Below are 23,379 nucleotides of genomic sequence, written 5' to 3'. Positions count from 1 at the left end.
TGCAGACACTTTCAAATTCAACCCTACTTCACGGCTTTTATTCAACAGTGACCTGTACTTGTTAAGTAATTCCGCTGGTCTCCTACTCTTAATATCATTAGTGCCAACGTGTACAACTATATCACCTTTTGTGCCCTTAAAAGATGATATCCGCTCTACAACGTCATCAACCTTTGCCCCTGGCAGACATACCCTGGTCCTGTTCGACCTATCCTTTTTACAAAGCATGTTCCCCGTTTCCTTTGGCATTTGACACAGTTAACCCTCACACAGAATGATAAAAATAAAACATCAGCAGTCATGTTTGTGGACTTTCTCTACCATTATTATGCTTTTAATAAAGTCAGGAAATAATTAAAAATTTGAATTATTTCATACCTTAAATTTTTTGCTGTTTCACTGTCAAGAAACTCAATAATGTGCATAGGATTAGTACAACTCAGAAGAAGATTATGTTTTATGACAAAAGATCAATAAAATATTTGAAAAATATAACACCATCACTGTGAAAGGCTACATACATTTCTTTTCCATTTCTTTCTACGCATTGCATGCTGTTGTTATTTGCTGCAAATGTCAGATAACATTACATATCCCACTGCTTGAAACTGAAAAGTCCCATCAGCATACAGTACATGATGCAAACATATTGTAAAATTTTTTTTATATGTTTACCTCATTTGTAAAAAAAAAAAAGAGAAGTTTACCTCAATATGATACGTAGAACACTTCCATATGATAACTCTCCAGAAATTAAAACAAAAACAATTAAAAAATCGAAAATCTTACATTATAGTAAGAAATAATTAAAAATCAAATGAACATGATTAAAAATCAATTTAACACAATTAAAAATTAAGTAAAAAATTAATTTAATGAAAAAATTGCAAAACAATTTTCCTTCCTGAAGCCGACAATGCTTTTTGACCGTATGTTGTGATCACAGGAATGAAAATTACCGAATAGGGGTGACATCGAACTTAAAATAGGGATTATTTGTCTTCACACATGCATGTAAAAGAACACAAATTGGAGATTAGATATGGCTGGCAAACATTAACAGAATTCTCATGTAATTTAATTTTGATGGTTTCTGCAATTAATAGTCTAGTATAATTATGTTGGACACTAAGTATTTTGGCCTTATTAAATAAAAAAGTATGTTTTTCATTAACGGCACGAAAGGCTAATTCTGACACTGCTGAATGAGAAGTGAGGCCGTGTGTTGATTAACACGAAAATTCAGAGCAAACCACACAGAACCCTGATAAGACGAGTCACAATCACCGCAAGAAATGTTGTATGCTAGGTCATTTATTTGTGTTGCAAATGAGGAAAGGACTGAGCGATTGTTCAGTATAGTGTGTAATTTCTGTATTGGCCTTGCTACAATTTTAAATTAGGTATCTTTAAAGAATCTATTAAGTTTTTTGTGCCACTGTTCAATATATGGGACAGAAATAAAATATTTTTTGATATTACTATTGTTGGTTGGTGTATTTTTTTGTATTCTATCCTTAGCTTGTACCCTAATTCTGTCTATTGTAGCAAGTGAGTAACCCCTGTTTAAGAATCTGCTGGTTAATATCTGTATTTCTGAGCCCAAAGCAGATTCTGACGTTAAATATTTATAAGCATTGAGAAATGGATTAAAGAGAATTGATCACCATAGTATGAGGTGCCTCCGTAGCCAGGTGGGAAGGAGCAGCAGTGCATAGCACACACTTCTTGATTAGACTGGGGTTTGAGCCACCGCTTGATCAGACCGGGGTTTGAAGTAAGGTGGAAATAAAATTTCCACCTTACTTCAACTCCACCATGCCATGTATTCCGAAATCTCAATCTGTATTAAATTTATACTATGTGGATTAGCATTTAAATTATACGGTGCCTCCGTAGCCAGGTGGGCAGGAGCAGCAGTGCGTAGCACACACTTCTTGATTAGACTGGGGTTCGAGCCCGTGACCACCAAATACGGAGGATGCGGAAAGGTCAGGGAATGACCACCGCATATCCCAGGAGCAATATGGCCTTAGTTGCTAATGCTCCTAAAAACCAAATAACAAACAAATAAACCATAGTATGTGATATGGGAGGTATTTAGATGATGTTCTAATTATTACCGATAGTAGCACTATCCAAGACGTTTTACATTCATTTAATAATATTCATTCTCAAATTTATATTGGAGAGGGAGAACACGGATACTGTCATTAAATTTTCTAAATTTCACACTTACTTGGAACGCAAATAAAATCCAATTTAACATCTACCGTAAACCTACAAACACTGGTATGCTTCTGCATTATAACAGCTATCACCCGTTCACCTACAAAAGATTGATTTAATCAATTTCTCAATGCTTATAAATATTCAATGACGGAATCTGCCTTGGGCTCAGAAATACAAATATTAACCAGCAGATTCTTAAACAGGGGTTACTCACTTGCTACAATAGAATTATTGTAGCAAGAATTAGGGTACAAGCTAAGGATAAAATACAAAAAGATACACCAACCAACAATAGTAATATCAAAAAATACTTCATTTCTGTCCCATATGTTGAACAGGGGCACAAAAAACTTAAGGGTGCCTCCATAGCCAGATGGGAAGGAGCAGCAGTGCCTGGCCCGCGCTTCTTGATTAGACCGAGGTTTGAGCCCGTCACCACCAAATACGGAGGATGCGGAAAGGTCAGGGAATGACCACCGCATATTCCCAGAGCAATATGGCCTTAGTTGCTAATGCTCCTAAAAACCAAATAACAACAAACAAACAAACAACTTAACAGATTCTTTAAAGATACTGAATTTAAAATTGTAGCCAGGCCAATACGGAAATTACACACTATACTGAACAATCGCTCAGTCCTTTCCTCGTTCACAACACAAATAAATGACCTAGAAAACAACATTTCTTGCAGTGATTGTGACTCGTCTTATCAGGGTTCTACACAGTTTTCTCTGAATTTTCGTGTTAATCAACATGCAGCCTCCATGCTTCTTATTCAGCAGTGTCAGAATTAGCCTGAACATGCCGTTAATGAAAAACACACTTTTTTATTTAATGAGGCCAAAATACTTAGTCTCCAATATACGAGACTATTAATTGCAGAAACCGTCAAAATTAAATGATATGAGAATTCTGTTAATGTTCACCAGCCATATCTAATCTCCGATTCGTGTTCTTTGACATGCACGTGCGAAGACAAATAATCCCTATTTAAGTTCCATGCTCACCCCTATTCGGTAATTTTCATTCCTGTGGTCACGACATACAGTCAAAAAGCATTGTCAGCTTCAGAAAGGAAAATTGTTTTGCAATTTTTTCGTTAAATTAATTTTAACGAAATTTTTAATTGCGTTAAATTGATTTTTAATCGTGTTCATTTGATTTTTTAATTGTTTTTAATTTTAATTTCTGGACAGTATCATATGGAAGTGTTCTACGTATCATATCGAGGTAAACGTCTCTTATTCTTTTACAAATATTGATATCAACATACAGCACCGGCGTGAGGCGGGTTCAGCGCGTTCTCCGGAACCCGGCCCTGTGCTTTCTACGGTGTCAGATTACAACTTACAAATATGCGCACTTTTTCTGCTGCTGTACTTCCCCAATGTTTCCGTGTCACTTAACGACTGGCAAAGTGAACTCCCACCATTCAACCTACTAGAAAATCACTTCGCAACAGTATGGCGCCAACATGAGGGGAATATATCACGGAGTATAAGCAAATATATTGTGTGAAAACTCAAAAGCGTTTTATGTGCCATGTGGAAGTAATAATTTGAATTTTACTGGGAGACATAGCAAAATCTTCACCTGAAGCTCTAACCTTTTTTGGTGTTTTACAAAAGATATATACGACATTTGCAGCATCAACATCACGTTGGGATGTTTTAAAAAAACATTCAAGAAATTACTCCTAAGCCATTATCAGATACTAGATGGGAATGTCGTTTTAATAGTGTAAGAGCTGTTCGCTTTCAACTTCCCCAATTTCAAAATGCTCTCAACTAAGTTGCTACAAACATATCCGACTGTAAATTAAAAAGTGAAATTTTGTCGATTGTCTGAAAAATAAACGAATTTGAATTTGTAGTTAGTCTCATTTTAATGGTTAAAATTAATTTGGTACGAAATATTATCTAAGGTCAATATTGTTAGTAAAGTTTTGCAGAACCAAAAAATGCATATAGATGTGGCCACAAAGCATTTAAAAGAACTGAATGCATTTTTCGAAAAATATAGAAACGAAGGATTCGTAAATGCCATTTCCACAGCAAAAGATATTGCAAAAGAATTAAATATAACACCTAATTTTAAGTCTACATACAAAGGTAAAAGAAGAAAACTTTTTGATTACGAAGGAGAGGATGAGTCGTCAACAATCAGCGATGAAGAAAATTTCCGAGTGAATTATTTTTTGATGATAAAAGATACTGCATTAGTATCATTTCAAAATAGGTTTGAATTATATGAAAACCATGAAAACATTTTTGGTTTTTTATATATGAGTGAAATCGCAAATATGGATGTGCAACATTTATTCAAATGTTGTCAAGATTTGCATCTCTATTTAGAAGAAGATATACAAATTTGTAGATGTAGCAGATGTATATGAAGAAATCAAGATGTTCTGGATGATTATGCCGAAAAATTGTTCGAGTCTTGACACAATGAAATATATTATAAAAAGCAATCTTTCAGAAGCATACCCCATATTGGGTCTCTTGCAAATAATGTTGACAACACCAGTAACCGTAGCTTCAGCCGAGCGTAGTTTTTAATGGTTAAAATTAATTAAGAATTACCTTTGATCAGCAGTAAGCCAAAAACATCTTACATCTCTGGCTATTTTTTCTATTGAAAGCAAGGTAGCAAATTCCGTAAATTTTGATGATGTAATTAAAGACTTTGCAACGAAAGAGGCCAGAAAAATTATTTAATAATATTTTATGATCCTATATAATATGTAATAATTTGTTAATAATAAATAATTTATTTAGGTGTTCTTTTTTTGGCCCAGCGCAAATTTTGAACCCGGCCCTGTCAACGTCGAATGTATAGCTCTAGTTCATACTATCAAATGTTTACCTCATGCACTGTTAAATAGCTTCATGCTACATATTTCTATTTTGCAATGTAGATTACACACCTGACAGCCAATTCATTAATGAAAATAAGCAGAAATTCACAGAATTTTTAAAACATCTTAATTGTGATGTAGTTTTACTATTTTCTAATGAGAAGAAAAAAATATAGAGATAAGCAGCATTTTTGCAAAATATGATGATGAAAATATTGTATAAAGTAAAAAATAAAGTGGAGAAAAAAAAAAAAAAAAAAAGAAAGAAAGACAGATCCTCCACTATAAATTTGGAGTTGGTAGCTATGCAGTACTATGGTCACAATTTCACTGTTAAGTTACTTGAGACTTTGAAAATTATCATTTATATGAAAATAGGCAAAATAAATAACATGCTTTTACATTAGAAAAAATAACAAACAACCCTAAAAACCTATTAATATAGATTAATATAAACCTGCTTATAGTCTAATTTCAGTTCAATGTAATAGGATAACAAACTGTCAGGGAATTCTAGCTGACATTCATCAACCTCCTGTTTTCAATATACATCATGAAACAAAAAAGAATATATATACAGCTTACACAACTACCACAAAGTGGTGTACTCCATTAAAAGAATCAATATGTTATACAAAATAAATCCTTGTATTTTACAGCTACACCATTTAATCTTTAATTTCATCTATCTATGAGGTATGGCAATAAAGTTCTTGGACTGATGCTGTTGCAGTCATGTTCAATGAGTTTGAAAATAAATAGAAGCATTTTGTTGTAGTTCAGACTTCTTTCAACAGGTGGTGGTACAAAGGCTGTTCAGTAGGCTGACAGGTTTTGCAAGTAAAAGCTAGTTTTGTTAGTAATTATTTATTTATTATTATTAGCCATATGGTACAAGAAAGCCTTAAGCTTATGCTGCACCAGCCAAAAAAAAAATCCCGAGTTACCCTGAGGGAGAGAGAGAGAGAGAGAGAGAGAGAGAGAGTCAAAAGTAGAAAGGAATCATCAAGAAAGAGAAGAATGATCATATCCAGCTCAAGACCCTGGGTGTGCCAAGCCCATACTCACCAGATGTGAGCCGGGGTTATGTTAATGTTCATGTCACAATTTTGCAATAGAGCAATGAACGAATATCAAATTTTGCTTTAAAATGGGAAAATCTGCAATATGTTAAAAACTGATTACAGTGATGACACAGCTAAATCATACCAATGGTACAAGCAGTTAGATGTGAGGCTGTTCACAATAACTCAAGAAGTGGGCATTCATCAACCTCTTGAAATGAGGACACAGTTACAAAAGTTCAGGAAATTAAGGCAAGAGGCCATCATTTGACCTTCAGAATGATGGCCAATGAGCTGAATATGAATAAGGGAGATGATTCATCAAATTCGGAATGAAAATTTAGGGAAAACAAAGGCCTGTTAAAAATTTGTACCACATAAATCATGGATGAGCAGAACAGTGAATAGTGCCCTCATTCGAAGACTCCATCCAGATTTGATCAAGACAATCCTAATTTCCTGGACTGTATTGTCACTGGAGATGAGTGCTGGGTGTTTTAGTAGAACCCCAAAGATGAAGTGGGCTTCAAAATCATCACCAAGGCTCAAAAAAGTTTTCATTAACAGAATTCCTGGTTCAAGATGATGCCGATCATGTTTTTCAACAAACGGATGTGATTCACAAGGAATTTGTACCTGAAGGGTTTCAAGAGAGAGAGTACAGGTGGTTCTAAGGCAACTGAAGTGAATTTCTTGGGTGAGGCCACAATTTCGAGTGAAAGGCAGTTGGTTCTTGTTGCACAACAATGCCCCTTCCATTCCACACTTGTGAAAACATTTCTCACGAAACATGCCATTGCACAAATTAACCACCCACCCTGCTCTCCTGAACTAGCACCTATAGACTTCTTCCTCTTTCCAGATGAAAACTGCTCTTAAAGGAAAGAGATTTGAGGATGGTGAAGACAAAGAAAAATATAACCACTGAAATGAACATCATCTCTTTAAATGCCTTTGCTGACTCTTTTCAGAAACTTTTAGAACGGCATAATAAGTGCATTCAATCAGGTAGTGATTACTTTGAATAACAATAAAGCCATTTTTGAGTTTCTTCACTTTGTGTTCTTTTTATTGCGCCAGTCCAGGAACTTTATTGTCACACCTCATAAATCAATTTGTTGCATAATGATTAAAAAAAATAAATAAATTAAAAAAAAAAAACTGACTAAAGGCTCAAATATAAGCATCATTTTCCCGAAAACAAGAACTAATATTACAGTAATGAAAGCAATGACAATTTTTGTATATTTCACATAGTATCAGCTATTATTTTTAGCAAGTAGCCTAAAATATTTTTTTGCTAATCATTACACCATAAAAAAAAAAGTTGTCATACCTCATCTGAATCAAATGTAGGGAAACTCTCAGGTGTCACTGAAACTGGACTGGATACATTTTCTTATGGAAGAATAAAAATCAACAAAACAGTCTTTTATTATGAAAGGCAGAATACTAAAAGCACAGCAAAATGTACAAATTTAATCACTTCACTACATGAATTTAAAATTTCTGTTACAATGGAGTACATTCATAAAAATAAACAAGCAGACTGAAGATCTACATGACAGAAACTGATTCATGGTATTATTCAAAACTTAGCCGAGAAAAACTTTCAGTCTGATCCTCACGAGACATTTTGGCTATGTTTTATAATCTTCTAAAATGGGATGGGATTTTGTAATAAAATAAAAATAAAGCCACTATTGTGAAAATGAATATATTTTACTGTTAAAGCACATACAGTACAGGTAATCTCCAATTTACAATGGTGATGTATTAGTATTAGTAGTGGCAAATGATGCACGAAAGCAAGCTTATAAAGCTCCAGCCAAAAAAAAAAAAAACCACCTACCCACATCACCTGTCCATCCCCTCCAATAATTTGTCTAGTTCTTCCTTGAAGGTACCCACTTCCACAACAACAACAGATAAAAGTTTGTTCCAACAATCAACCGCCTGCTGGCTGAAAGCAAACCTCTGCACATCTATCCTGCAATCACCCAATTTGAATATATGTCCCCTCAGGTGTGTAGTCCAAGAAAGAGGAAGAATGACATTAGCACTGAGCTTCTTTAATCCATTCAAAGCCTTAAATATCTCAATGAGATGGAAATGGCATAAATCAGACGTGTTTTTTTCTATATGTACATTTATTTGTTATGAGGGAGCGGTGTGTTCCCATGACCAAATTTTTGGACTCACCAACTTAATTTAAGCTTCACTTGAACTACTCATTAAAACAAAAATTAAGCAAATCAGCATTACAACAGGAAAGCAATAAAAAGACACAATATATATTACACACAAATATTTATTTATGTGTAATATTTGTGAGTGACACAGAACTCTGTGGAGGCCAGAGATTTAAAAAGTGTGTGGGAGGAGTGGTCTGTTGTGTAGCATTATGTTCTGTTGTTTCTCTGACCATTTAGCCATTGGGACCCACTGTTGCCCTCACTTTGCCATGAGGAGGCAGGTCAGACACCAAGTAGATTATTTAAGTACTCTGGCTGGCTCCAACACCTAATTTCCAAGGATTTCAGGGGCATGCCTAAAAAAAAAGGGGGGGGGGTGTACACTAGAATTTGGCCAAAAGAGATTTACAAGAAAGCAAAAGAATTTAGACATTGATTAGAATTTGGTGGCATTGTTAAGGGGTGCACTTGGTCAGTTTAGTGAGAGGGGGAGGGAGAAGGAGACTGAAGACTGGGGGAAAACAGAAGAATAGGGACGATAGAGTAAGCATCCCCAAAGAGGTCAGTGGAGATGAGCCCCACCAGGCGAAGTATGGGGAGGAGGCAGGGAAGGGAGGAGATAGAGACCCATCTCCTCCTTCCCCTGCCCGGGAATGGGGTTTTAAAGGGAACTGGGTTCAAGTACCCAGTTCGGATCGTCAAATGGCGTGTCGGTAGCAAAGCAGCAGTATGTCTTCATTGGTGATGGTTGTCAGGTCCATGTAGTGTCGAATCTGGTAGGAGGGCCAAACTGCCCATCCCACTCTGGGGGCAGGACATGTTAGCCGGCAGTGGGGAACCCACCAGACGAAGGGGTGGGAGAGATACACATTTACTCCATTCACAATCTGCATTCTCATTCATCTTTTTTTTTTTATATACTTTTTTCTTATATTTTATAATTTTTTTTTTTCACTCACACTCATTCATTTCTTTCTCACACCAGGAGGGATGCAATGATGTGTAGTGTAAATTTAAATACTAATTAAAACTAGGGTTAGCGTGTACTTAACTGTAGCATTTATGGTTTCTGTTCTTTTTCTTACACACTTACACATTCATCCTTCTGGCTTTCATTTAATTTATTCAACTCTCGCCCCCTGGACCGCACTCCCCGGGCACCCCAACCCACTGCAATTCCTCAGTCGTGATGCAGGTCAGGGGAGAATGCAGTGTTTGTGTTGTTAGTAAATGTTTGTTAGTATACAGGGTGTCTCAAAAATATTGGTACAAACATTTAAGGGAGGTAGGCAGGTAACATCTAAAGGAATGTGAATCGCATAGGAACCCATAACCGGAAACATCACCGTAAGTCGTTACACGGTGCTGTTCACCAGTTTGCGAGAGGGAAAATTTCTGGTTTACTCATTCAAGCAGTAGTCGCCGAACGAAGAGCATGCATTGATACATGAAATGTGAGCTGGCAGACATGCACCTAGTGTATGGATTAGCAGAGGGCAATGGACGAGACGCTCAATGAATTTATGGAGAATGCTTCCCAGACAGACATGTACCGGACCACCATTTGTTTGCGTGTGTGCATCAAAATTTGTGCAATTATGGGTCATTTAGAGGTAACAGGAGATTGCCAATGTCAATGGAGATTGCCAGCATATATTTCTCCTCTGAGTTGTTAATTTGTTGTCAGTAGGTGGTGCATGGCATCCTCCGTAGAGTTTCCTGCTTAAAACCATACTGACTGTTGGAATGTAAACCTGCTTCTGTGTAATATTGAGCTAATCTGTAGTATATTAGTCTTTCATATATTTTCCCTAGTACAGGGAGTAGGGCTATTGGTCTATATGATTTGGGATCAGTATGGGGTTTTTCAGGGTTTTTGAGAATTAATCTTAACACTTCTTTTTTCCATATTTTTGGGAATATACCTTTTGTCATACAGTTATTATATAGTACTATTAATTTGTCTGTGCTATTTCTGCTAATTTTTTGATAATCTCAACCTATAAGATATCAAAACCTGGGCATTTATTGTTTTTGGTTTTAGATAGTGCTATTTCTAAGTCTTATATAGTAAACAGAGGTTCAATATTGGCATTGTCATATTCAGTGTTTTCTTTTATAATGTCTAGCTGGGTGGGGGAATGATTCCCAGTTTCAGTCTGAATGATACTGTCTAGGATGTTATTTACAGAATCCACCCAACACAGGGTTGGGGTTCCATCTGGTTTGACAGTAGTTTCTAAAACATCTCCTCTTGGCAGCTTGTTGGTCACTATTCTGTAGACAACTCCCCAAGGGTTATTGTTTCCAGTAGATCCCACCAAGTGCCTCCAGCATTCCTTTTTCTTGTCTCTTATGAGGGCTGTATACTGATTCCTGAGAGTTCTATAAGAATCTCTTAGTGCATCCAGCTCATTTTGTGGCCAAGATGTTCTGGCTCTTTGAAAATGTATCCTTGCCTGGTGTACCCTTCTCCTGAGTCTAGTCATTCGGGGCACCAGGGCACAGCTAAGTGTGAGAAAATATTCTGCCAGGGTGGGGAGAAACCAAGTTCAGATTTATTTTTCTTCTGAAGCTTTGGAATTGCTCTTAAAGGCCAAGTTCAAACAGCAGTTCTATTGTTATTCACAAAACTGTGACCCAACATTTCCGAAGAGGGCAAAGTCTTCAGTAATATCTTTCTTGAAACAGTCATAATTAGTTACTGTCCAATGACAATACAAACAGAAATCTAGATAAGCTAATTTTTAAAAATAAACTGTACTGTTTCCTCTTGTGTTATTGAAATTCCTTTTTCTTTTTTTCTCTTGGTCCTGAAAAAGAATTCTTGCTTTAAAAAAAAAAAAAAAAAAGCTCTTTTTGTACATCTTCTAGCCAAAATATCTCCTGTTTACATAACTTATCTCTAGTGGCCTTTTGAAAGTCTAAAGTTGGCAGCTATGCCATCTCCAACTCAGTCAGATCCTTGCCAGCTCAGCAACATGCAGTTCCAGTGTAAATATTATAGGAAATTGACTATTACGTCAAAGGTAAATTCACAAGGAATAACTGAATTTTGGAGGCATTGGCAAGTTCCTAGATACTGTGAATGCACTTTGGCTATATATTCTGCAGTACACCATTCATTGTAGTCCAAGTTATTTCCATCCAAAACATTGTAATATTGTCTATGGACTTCTTAGTATTATAATCCCATCCAGAAATCCCAACATGATGGCTCCTCCTCGCCATTTGTCTTGGCAATAAGTTGTTCCAAGGTTGCTGGACACAACAGGCTTTGAATGTTGCTGTCACCCAACAAAGAGGTTTTATTTGTTGTTGAAAATTAACAACAGGTCTTCAGTGTTAATAGTATCTCCAAGTACACTGTCAAAAACAAGCAATACCACTGTTGTTGAGGTTTTTTCCCTCACAAAGCTTCTTCATGTAGGGAGAGAAGTGCAAGTTTTTCAATTTAGAATTTAAAAATTTGAAATTAAAAATGACATTATATTGAAATAATGCAACTGAGATTGGAAACTAAAAGTGCCTGTATTACTACTCAGGAAAAAATATTCTTACATAGTCATGTTATTAGATACACAAAGTTACAAAAAAAAACAAAAACACTACTCACTTTCCCACAGCTAAAAGTTTTTTTTTTTTTTTTTGTGTGTCCATTGCTGTTATGATGATTTCCAGTTTTAAGGATATAGCTTTAAAATAGATCTGAACAATAGTAACTATACTCTGTTTACTCTAATCCTGGCATAAACAATATGTTATTGAGCAAAGTTCTCAATGATCAGTTTTTAGAAAAAAATGAGAGCTTTATTCAATAACGATATTTGTTCCATGGTATCTAAAAATTTTATTATGGCTGAGTCTGAATTATATAATATACATGTATAATCATGTATATGGCAGAATCATAATATCAATTGACAAAGAAATGAATGAGAAATATAGTTTATACCACTCTTATCAATGTTTTATATTATACGTAAGGCCAATATGTGTAAAAATCAATATTGTATCTCAAAAAAAAAAAAAAAAAAAATATTGTATACAAAAAATTAAAATATGTTAATTACGATATAGTATAGTACCACAAAAAACATCATTTATAGTAAAAAGTCCATTGCAATCTGTTTCAAAAACATTTAATTCTCTGTTTCTCACGTAACTCAAATGGGTATCTTCCCTTGGTTAAGTGTTACTCAGAATTTAGATTGGCTTAGTAATTTTATGTCTTATTTAAAAACTTTTTCTTTTTATTATTTGGTTTTACTGTAATGTGTTTGCTTATGTAAATAAATGCTCATGTTCTTTTGGTAGACATCTCCTAGAGCTAGGGAAATGCTAGCTTGAAGAGTGCTGTTATTTTATGCTGTAACTGTTTTTCAACTTGATGTCTTTTCTTTGCAGCAAAATCAGGGCAGTATTTAAAAAGAAGCCACCTAGCCCCATTTCCTCTTGTTCAATGCAAGAACAAGAACGAGGAATTAAACTATTCACTGATAATCACTTTCTATTTAAAATTTCCGTATATCACTTTTGTCCTATGCTCATCTTTATTAATTCATTTTTTGCATTTATTTTTGATTTTTTTCATCTGTAATTGATCTAGCCTTGATATAGCAAGTATGTTTTGAAAAAAATAAATTTTTTTTTCACGCTCTATAAATCCAGTTTAGTCGTTTTCACTAGACTTCATTTTCATTTTTATTAAACAATTTTTATTTTTATTTTACATTTGGTGTAAAAATAATCACTAAATCCACATTCAAATTCATTTTTATTAAGATATGAAGTTGCACTTATTTACCGACATTGTCAACAAGTAAAAAAACTTTTTTTTTTTTTTTTCAAATGCTTAGATGTATTTTAGGTTTTCATCCAAACATACATTTGATTTGTGCAACATAAATGTACTGTAAGGCAAAATTTTAAAAATGCATGGGTTATTTTGATTTTTGAGTAAAAGCCAGTTTCAGTTATTGGTGCCAAAAAGCAGCACCAGGAATTGGTTTAGATTTTATTGGCATATCAGCAACAAAGTTAAGAATTTGAAAGTGTCTGCAATTCTGCCCAGACATGATGGGAGGGAGTATATGATGAGAGTCTGGTCGATCAATTTCACTGGATAGATTGTGCAATGCTCATGAGGTAGAATTATTCTCAGTGTGGTCTGTACTTGTTACCAGGAGATGGATGGGATACACTTAAATAGAAAGGGTGCAAAAATATTTGCTGATGCTATCAAGGCAGTGTTAGGTGAGTCGGAAAACTGTTAGCTTTTGGGGAGGGATTCACAGACTAAGAGATTCATAATTAGTTAGTTATTTGGCTTTTAGGAGCATTAGCAACTAAGGCCATATTGCTCCGGGATATGCGGTGGTCATTCTCTGACCTTTCCGCATCCTCCATATTTGGTGGTGACGGGCTCGAACCCCGGTCTAATCAAGAAGTGTGTGCTACGCACTGCTGCTCCTTCCCACCTGGCTACGGGGACTGGCTAAGTAGAAGTGATTCTTGCACTGCTTCTATTGCATTGAGCAGCTGCCTGGAAAGCAAGGCAATGGGAATTTCCAGGACTGCTGGGAGTCATAGAGGAACAAGTAATTACATGGGCTGTGTTAGGGTAACTAAGAGTAGAAACAGGTGCATGTATACTTGCATATACACCAATGCTAGGAGTACAGTTAATAAATTTGATAAGCTTGAAGTGCTACTCAAGGCACCAAAGGCAGATATTGTTGGGATATCAGAGACATGGTGTCACACAGACATAAGCAGTGCAAAACTGGAATTTGGGGAATACAATGTGTACAGAAAGGATAGACAGGACAGGAAAGGAGGAGTGGCTATGCTGTTAGTTAAGAAACACATAAAATCTAAGGAGCTGCATCCAATTGATGTTGGTGGACAATGCAATGTTGAGTCAGTTTGGTGTGACCTAAGTATTTAGAATATATAGGAACATTCAGTATAGGCTTAATGACTCTGATGAATACAATAAATAACTGTACAGAGAAATAGAAAGGGAGAGTAAATCAGATTGTCTTATAATGGGGACATTTAATTTTCCACTGGAACTTGTGGATTGGTCACTTGCACACTAGCAAGGCTTTTGTCGATTTACTGGATCATTGTTTTCTACAGCAGCATGTTCAAGAGGCAACCAGAGAGAGTAATACTTATGATCTGATTATCAGCAGCGATTCTTCATGCATTAAGAATCTGCAGATAAAGGAACCACTAGGTGGCAGTGATCACAGTTTGTTGATGAGGGATTTACTCAAAGGTGTAACTACCATCAGGGGTAAAGGGAAGGGATTTAGCTTTCATAAAGGTGACTACAGTGGTCTCAGATAGTTTTAAAATTCCATACATTGGGACCAACTGATGATGTTACCAACTGCAAATTATAAATTGGAAGCATTCAAAGAATTAAGCTACTAGGTTTTTCGCACCAATTAAGAAATATTATTCAAGGGTTTGGGTCTAAATGGGTGTCAGATGAACTAATGAGACTCGGGGAAGAGTAGAAAAATGCATAGGATGCATATAAATCATCAGGTAACACAGAAGCCAATAAGCTGGTTTGCAAGTCACAACGGAGGTTAGGCAGGCGAAGGCAGTTTACAAGAACTTCTTGGCAAAAGATGCAAAGAAAATCAGCAAGGAGTTCTTTACTTAATTAAACTCTAGAAGGCCGAATCAGATTGGTCCACTAGATATTGAGGGTTTGACTGTTGATGATCCTGCTCAGGTAGCTGACAAACTGAATGAGTATTTTGCATCTACATTCACACATGAGGAGATATTGAGAGAGGGGAAGTTTATCAAACTCTTGCAGGGATCTAAATGTTTTTGTATTAATTGAGAGCAAAGTGGAGGAGAAATTGTTGAAGTTAAACATAAGCAAAGCACCTAGGCTGGATGGGATATATCCAGTTATATTAAAGGAGACAGCAAAGGAAGTAAGCAAACCATCAGCCATAATTACGAGAGTTTCCTTGGAATCAGGGGGAGATCCTCAAGGACTGTAAATGTGCAAATGTGTTCCAATTCACAAAGGGTGACATGAGTAAGTATAAACCTGTTAGTTTAACTTCTGTTATGGGGAAATTAATGGAGGCACTAGTTAAAGAAGTGCTGCAGGATCATCTAGACAAGACTGAAGTTATAGTTCAGACACAGCATGGGTTTGTAAGGGGAAATCTTGTCTGATAAATGTGACTGGATACTATGATGTGGTCACAAAGGAACTGGATGTAAAAAATAATTTTGATATTATACTTGGATTTCAGGAAAGTTTTTGATACTGTTGCGCATGGAAGATTACTGTACAAACTGGAGCAGAATGGCAATAAGGGCAAATTGCTTCTATGGATGGTTGAGTGAAAAAAGACAGAGAGTGGTAATCAATGGATACTGCTCTTCGTGGATTAATGTTATTAGTGGAGTTCCCCAGGGTTCAGCGCTGGGCCCATTACTGTTTTCTGTACTTATCAATGAAGATATATCAGGCTTAATGTCCAAGTCTGCAGACGATACAAAGGTTGGAAGGGTTATTAACGACCCTAATGACAGTACGCTACTGCAATAGCATCTAAAAAATTTTAACCAGATGGGCTGAGAGGTGGCAACTGTAGTTTAACATATCAACTGTGTGGTACTACACTCAGGTTAGTGGAGAATTAAATAAACCTGGAGGTAATTGTGCAGGCAGATGTGAGGTTTTCTGAGCAGTGCAGACAGTCTGCAAGGGTAGCTCATGGTGTCTTGTCAATGACAAAGGAATTTTTCTAGGAGGGATAAGGAGGTGATTATCCCCTTGTATAAGGCAATGGTCAGGCCACACCTTGAGTATTCAGGTCTGGAGGCCTCATTTTAGGAAGGATGTAGAACAGCTGGAACAAGTACAGAGAACAGCGGCAATATTTGGGAAGGGAACAAAGGGTTGCTGTTATGAAGAAAAGCCTTAAGTTCTGCAAATTGCTGTGTCTGGAGACTAGGAACCTCTGAGGTGATCTGATTCAGGTGTATAAGGCCTTGAATTGTTTGAGCAAGCTGAATGCTGATGGGATTCTTCCTCTCACCCAGTTTAATCACCTGAGGGGACATAAATTCAAATTAAGGAAAGACAGTTGTAGAATAGATGTGGAGAAATTTGTCTTTAGCCAATGGGTGGTTGATTGCTGTAACAAACTTCCCTTTGTCATTATGTTAGTTGACAGCTTAAATAAATCCAAGACAGAACTAGACTTTTGTAATTACTAATGACCTCACAGAGATTGTTCATTTACTACCCGAATACCATACAATCCAAACTACACAGCCAACATGCTTGATCTTTTTCTCACAAATAGCCCTTCTAAGTACACAGTCATGATGAGTGGTCCTCTAGGCACCTTAGATCACAACTTGCTGATAGTCTCTTCTCCAATGGAGCCTTTTTCTTATGGCCATTCTCAACCAGGTGTTGTCTGCCATTACAAGAATGCAAAATGGGATGATCTGCATGATTTCTATTCTTCTTTTCCATGGTTGGATTACTGTTTTAGGTCTTCTGTTGTCAGTCTTTGCTCTTATTATGTCAGTGAAATTATTCTTATAGGGATGAAATTCTTTATTTCATGCTCTGCCTCAATATCTTATCCTCTATCTAAACTTTAGTTTTCCAAGAAATGTGCTAAGAAAATTCAAGATAAAAATGTTGCATATTGGAAATGGTTTGCATTGAAATCTTCAGGTTTATTTCTGTCTACACCAAAGCCACAACAATTGTAAAGCAATTATTAATCAGTCCAAACTAGTTAAGAATGACCACAAGAGCTTTTCTCTTGTGGGCATTTCTCATTTGTTTGGCATTATATGGGATGATCTGTGAGATTTCTTGGTTGGATTTATGTTTTAAATCTTCTGATGTTAACATCTGTTCAGAACATGTCAGTGAAATTATTCTTGTAGGGATGAAATCTTTTCTAGAATCTTATATTTTTCTTCTAACTTGTACAGTGATGGTCTTGGTAAACCACCTCCTACCATTCCCTGTACACTCCAATCAATGCTTCCTGCGGTCTTCCATCAAAAGGATGTCAGAAGAATTTTGAACAGTCCTGATGTCAAGAGGTGCCAGGTCCTGATGGTATTTCCCCACTTGTTCTCAAAACCTGTTCTCCTGAGCTTACTCCTGTTATGTGCTGCCTTTTTACACTTTTATTCCATTAGTGTTTTCCCCTTTTGCTTGGAAATTTACTCATATTCAGCCAGTTCCTAAAAAGGGTGCATCTCTGTCATTCAATTATCATCCCATTGTACTTACTTTTACTCTTTCTAAAGTAACAGAGAAGTCTATTAACTGCCGACTCCTAAAATATCTAGAAACCTTCTGTCTCATTAATGATCACCAGTATGGATTCAGTCAGTGTTGTTCCACAGGTGATATACATTCCCATCTATGGGCAAATTCAATGGAAAAGGTTATTGAAACTTAAGCAGTTGCTCTTGACATTTCAAAGGCTTTTGATCATGCTTGGCAAAAAGATCTTCTAAATAAGCTTCTATCTTATGGTTTGCCAACTGTTTTTTGTTTTGTAATTGGGTGTCCAGTTTTCTTTCTGGCGGCTCACTGCAGGTGAGGGTAGATGGCTCTGTCTTCTAACTTCTTCACTAATACTGGTTTCCCCAAGGTTCAGTTCTTTTTCCCACTCTTTTTCTCTTGTATATTAATGACCTTCTTCCATTGACCAGAAATCCTATCCATAGCTTTGATGATGATAGCACATTGCATTCCACCTTCCAGCTTGAAAAATCCTGCCCTACACAAACATCTTAAACTTCTCAAATATCCACTACCAATTCCTTAAATGCTGATCTCCAGTGGGGCAAAGACAACTTAGTTGATTTCAATACTTTTAAAACTCAGTCCTATCTTATATCTCACAAAAAGGATTCTTCTGCTCCTATGCTTATCTTCAATAACACTCAGATTTCTGGACAACATCGCACATCTCTATTAGGGATTACCGTGAGAGAGATATGTCCTATACTCGCCTGTCATATGCATATTATAAATATTGTTTTCTTTGCATCTAAAAAACTGGGTTTTCTCTTTCGCTCTCTGCATTACTTTTCTTCCAAACACCTGATCCTTCTATACTTATATCAAATCTGCCTTACCATTGAATATTGTTCCCACATCTAGGGCAATGCACCCAAAGCCTCTCTCAGGCTTCTAGACTCCATTCAAAAGTGAGCAGTTAGGTTAACTAAGAATCTAATATCTAACAAAGTCTCTCCATTTCTCACAAACATTATGTTTCTGCTGCACTGCTTTTTTCCATGCACTATTCTTCTGTATTGGCTTGCTTTTTTTTATTTATTTTTTTATTAGTTGTTGGCGCATCGGCTTCTGTGGCCATATTGCACCTCCCACTGTTTTTGCATTTTCTACTCTAATTCAAGCCCGAGGTGGGATTCGAACCTGCGACCTTTGGGTTGCCAGGCAGGCTCTACCCACCCGGCTAGCCTGGTCAGCTGTATTGGCTTCTACAATTCCCAATCTCTCTCTCTCTTCAAAAACGATCCCAACACATGGTGCAGCTAGTGAGCATCCATTCTTTTACTGTACAACTTCAAACTAACAGAACTAACTTTTCTTCTTCCTCATTTATTCTTTCAACTTCCATTTTATGGAACAACCTTCTTTCATATGTCTCCTGAAAATTACAATCCACAGAAATTCAAGTCTAATGTCAACAAGAATCTTCTAATAGGAGATGCAGATTGTTTAAAGAAATGATTTAGTAATTCGAAAATTGTAGATCTCTTTAAGTACCATTTATAACTGACACAATATAATAGTGTAGCTTAATTTAATTTATTATGGTACTCACCTTTTTATAATCTGCATTGATGTTGGAATAAAATGGATGATAATTTTAAATTTAAGTTAGCGTGAATAAGTTAGGAATTAAAATTGTTGATGTTTCTGTAGTGGGTTTTTTTTTTTTTTTTTTTAATATTAGTTAATATAGTGTGATCACAGTATGCCAACTGCATTGATGTTGGAATAAAATGGATTATCATCCATTTTATTCCAACTTTTCCAATTTATTCCAACTAAATCGATTCAAAATTGATTTAGTTACAAAGAGCTAGAGAAAATGGGAAGAATGCAAATGAGGATACAAATGAGATTAATATGCTATGATATTTGCATTTATTGCTCATTTTTAAGCAAACTAGTGAAAATAACTTTTTGTGGAAAGTTATTTATTATTGCTTATAAGTATTCTTAAAATTTGGAGAATATCTCATTATTCCTAAGTTGTAAATGTTTTTGTTTATACATGTTGTTCTGTCAATGGCAGAAGATATTAAGTGTTCTGTTTTAGTAGAGGAATATTTTTAATGCTTATATTGAAGCCTATGGATATAGAAATCACTTTAAGTGATTTCTATATCCATAGATTTCTTTATCCATAGAAAATGAAATACACAGAAGTTCCAGTAAAATGGCTTTATTGTTTTGTTTAATAGAAGACAGTTTTTTTCACAGTTCATGTGTGCACCCATTCTACAATTTATATAGCTGTGGAGGTAAGCCAATATTTTTTTCTTGGTGACTGCAAAAAATGAAATGAGAACATTTCTGGATTTGTTAAATGTTTTCTTTTTCAACATGGTGGAGAAATCAAAAGGAAAAGAAATGAACTCAGTCATCTAGTTTTATCTTTAAAGATTCTTCAGATAATAAGAATCTTGAAATAAAGGAACCACTGGCATACTGTGATCACACTATATTAACTAATATTAAAAAAAAAAAACAAAAAAAAACCCACTATAGAAATAATTACTCTCAAGAAAAAAGAGAAGAGTTTTTGCTTCCAGAAAAAGGCGTCTGGGCCATTAAAAGAATGAGGATGTCATGTGATCTAAGTTCTTTTCAGTAGAACCAAATGTTAAGTTTAACATTAAACATTTAATGCACATTTGCTGCTGGGAGTCAAAATCAACTGCAATTTTTCTGCCTCAACACAAATTAGAAAAATAAGTGCTGCAAAAGGAAGAACAGTTAAGTGATAGCTATGTTCAGTCAAGTGTGCTGACACTGACTGAACCATGGGCTATGGAAATATGGCTGGAATTTTGCTTAGCATCAATTGCACTGTCTAGAGAGTGCTATAAAAGCTGTACACTTGGTTCACAGTTTCGTATGTTCTTTGCTTATGTTTCCATAAGAAGAAAAGGTAAAATTTTTTGAAGATTATGGTTGCTGAATTTTAATTCTTTAGTTTGTGAAAAAGAAAACATTATCCTTAGTATGTGTCTACTGATAAAATTTGTGCAAAAAGTGTTTTCCTATAAAAGTTTACCCTAAAGGGTATTATAACGAATCCACAGCCTGGGAAATTAAGACTCAAGTTGATAATATTGAATATTGTTGACTGATACTGAAATAGAATTCTATTCAAGTGATGTTGGATTCTGAATCTCATTCAGATGCATCTGTTTATGTTACGATGCTATAAACAACAGATGTTATGATGCTACAAACAACTTCATTATTACAGAGCCACAGAAAAGATTCGACAGGCAAAGGCAGTTTATGAGAAATCACTAGCAAAGAGAGCAAAGAGGGGGGATAAAGAATTTTTCACATATATAAATGCCAAGAAGAGCAGGACAAACCAGACCGGACCTTTACGTAAGGGAAAGGGGATAGTATTAAATACACCAGCTGAGTTGCAGATGAACTCAACAGTTATTTTGCATCCATCGATATTTACAAATGAAAAGCCTTTTGTGGCAATGGGAAATGGTGGGAGCGATGTTAAAAAATATGTAATTAATGATATTGAAATTTCGCAAGATTATTTAATGAAAAAACTTTCGAGCCTACAGACCAGTAAGGCTCCTGGAGTTGATGGAATATACCCTATAACCTTAAGGGAGGCGGCAAGCGAGTGCATTGAACCATTGAGGCTAATAATGCGAGCATCACTAGACTCTGGGGAGATTCCCTTGGATTGGAAAAGTGCCAATGTATCTCCCATACATAAGAGTGGCTCTAAAAGTGAAGTCGGAAATTATCGACCTGTCAGTCTGACTTCAGTAGTAGGGAAAATCATGGAGGCAATGATCAAGGGTGGAATTCAGGATCATTTGGATCGAACTGAAATTCTCAAGGATACTCAGCATGGTTTTGTAAAGGGAAAATCATGTTTAACAAATCTGGTTCACTATTTCGAAAGGGTCACTCACGAGCTGGATTTAGGGAATAATTTCGACATTGTTTATTTAGATTTCAGCAAAGCTTTTGACTCAGTCCCACATGGGTGGTTGCTTTATAAGCTGGAACAGGTTGGAAGGCCTGGAGGAAAGGGACTTGGATGTTACGATACGGTCAGACATGAAATTCTCTGAGCATTGTAAACAGGTTACAAAGAAGGCCCATGGTGTCCTATCGATGATCTATCGAACTTTTGCAAGTAGAGATAGGGACGTGATAATCCCATTATATAAGGCTTATGTTAGACCACACTTGGAATACTGTGTTCAAGTATGGAGACTGCACCTAAAGAAAGACATTGAGCTTCTTGAAAGGGTGCAAAGAAGGGTAACTCGCCTGGTGAGATCGGCTAAAGGGCGTCCTTATGAAGAAAGACTTCGAATATGTGGGTTGCAGAGTTTGGAAACTAGACACCTTAGAGGAGATTTGATTGAGGTGTTTAAGGCTCTGAGAGGCATCAATAAAATGAATGAGGACGAAATTTTCAAGATTATAAATGATGCTAGAACTAGGGGACATAAATTCAAGTTATGGGGGGAAATGTTTAGATTGGACTGCAAGAAGTTTTATTTTAGCCAGCGAGTTATAAATTACTGGAATAAGTTGCCTTCATGGGTGGTAGAGGCCGACAGTTTGGGGAAATTCAAAGGTCATCTGGAAAGTACTATCCAAGGGAAGGGAAGCGCATAGGATGATAGGTTTAATTTCCTTTATTTTTATTTTTTTTTATTAAGTTATTTATTTTATTTTATTTTATATATATATATATATATTTTTTATCATTGTTTTGTTCGGATTTTTTTTTTTTTTTTTTTTTTGGCTGGTGCAGCACAAGCCATAGGCTTTCTTGCACCATGCGGCCGTTACTAATACATGGACTGACAATTCTTCACAAATGAAATCCCTTTACTAAAAAAAAAAAAAAAAAAAAAAAAAGCACTGCTTACTTGTGCCCCATATAAGCACTCCAATGCACAAATAAAGGAACCTTGCAAATATAAGCAGCAGCAAACGTGTTAATAAATATAAATGCTAAATGGGAAATGCTGGTGGAAGTTACGCTGGAAACTGCTGAGCTATTTATACTAACTGAAGGTATTATTCAAGGTGGATGCTAAGATACTTATGACTGTAGTGGCAGAAAAGATGCACGGGATGGTTATAAATTATCTATCAGGGGACCCAAATTCCTGCAGTAAATATAAACTAACCTATAACAAAGTTATCTGATAGGTTTTATGATATATATATATACTGAACATAGAAGTTAGCACTTATTATACTAACCATTTACTTCTTTATTATTGCTAATATCAGTTGTTTGAAATGTTGACAGGACAGGATTAACTTGATTCATTTCTCTCATCTCTTTAGCTTTTGCTGTCATCATCTTTGCTCTGAATGCATCTTCATCCAAAGATTTTAACCTAATTCAGAATTTGCTAATTAATATCGGTTGGATTAAGTCAACTGAATTTTTTTTTTAACAAGTAATTTTTATATACATTCAGCAGATAACTTATAAGGAACACCATTCCCTCCTGCAAAAAAACTGAATGTAACTATATTTTTCAGTGTTATCTGTCAATAATTGCATATACACTAGCTAAGAGTAAAAATCTTCAGCAACTGATTATGATACACTGAAAAACTGATCCAGCTGATTTTAATGCAGAATGATAATAAGGGCTGGGATGGCAAGTGCAGTATAACTACAAGCAGCCACAGTGCATATTCATAATA

General features: G+C 35.8%; 1 protein-coding gene across 6 annotated transcripts in view; it reads right to left on the bottom strand.

Annotated features, from left to right (window-relative positions):
• The window catches only part of scrib (scribble planar cell polarity protein), a 1,177,936-nt gene that overhangs the window by 109,842 nt on the left and 1,044,715 nt on the right, over nucleotides 1-23,379 (bottom strand). For all 6 annotated transcript variants that reach the window (XM_090386364.1, XM_090386369.1, XM_090386366.1 and 3 more), the window contains 2 exons: nucleotides 22,924-23,063; nucleotides 7,493-7,554 (listed from right to left, as the gene is read on the bottom strand). In XM_090386364.1, coding sequence (XP_090242490.1) covers nucleotides 7,493-7,554; nucleotides 22,924-23,063 — 202 coding nt within the window. The remainder of the gene's footprint in view (nucleotides 1-7,492; nucleotides 7,555-22,923; nucleotides 23,064-23,379) is intronic.

Source organism: Mastigoproctus giganteus, chromosome 12, assembly GCF_048544385.1.
Source record: "Mastigoproctus giganteus isolate SK-2022 chromosome 12, ASM4854438v1, whole genome shotgun sequence".
Classification (NCBI taxonomy): Eukaryota; Metazoa; Arthropoda; class Arachnida; order Uropygi; family Thelyphonidae; genus Mastigoproctus; species Mastigoproctus giganteus.
Note: the sequence above shows the minus strand (reverse complement) of the source record. Positions and strands in the feature narration are given on the sequence as shown.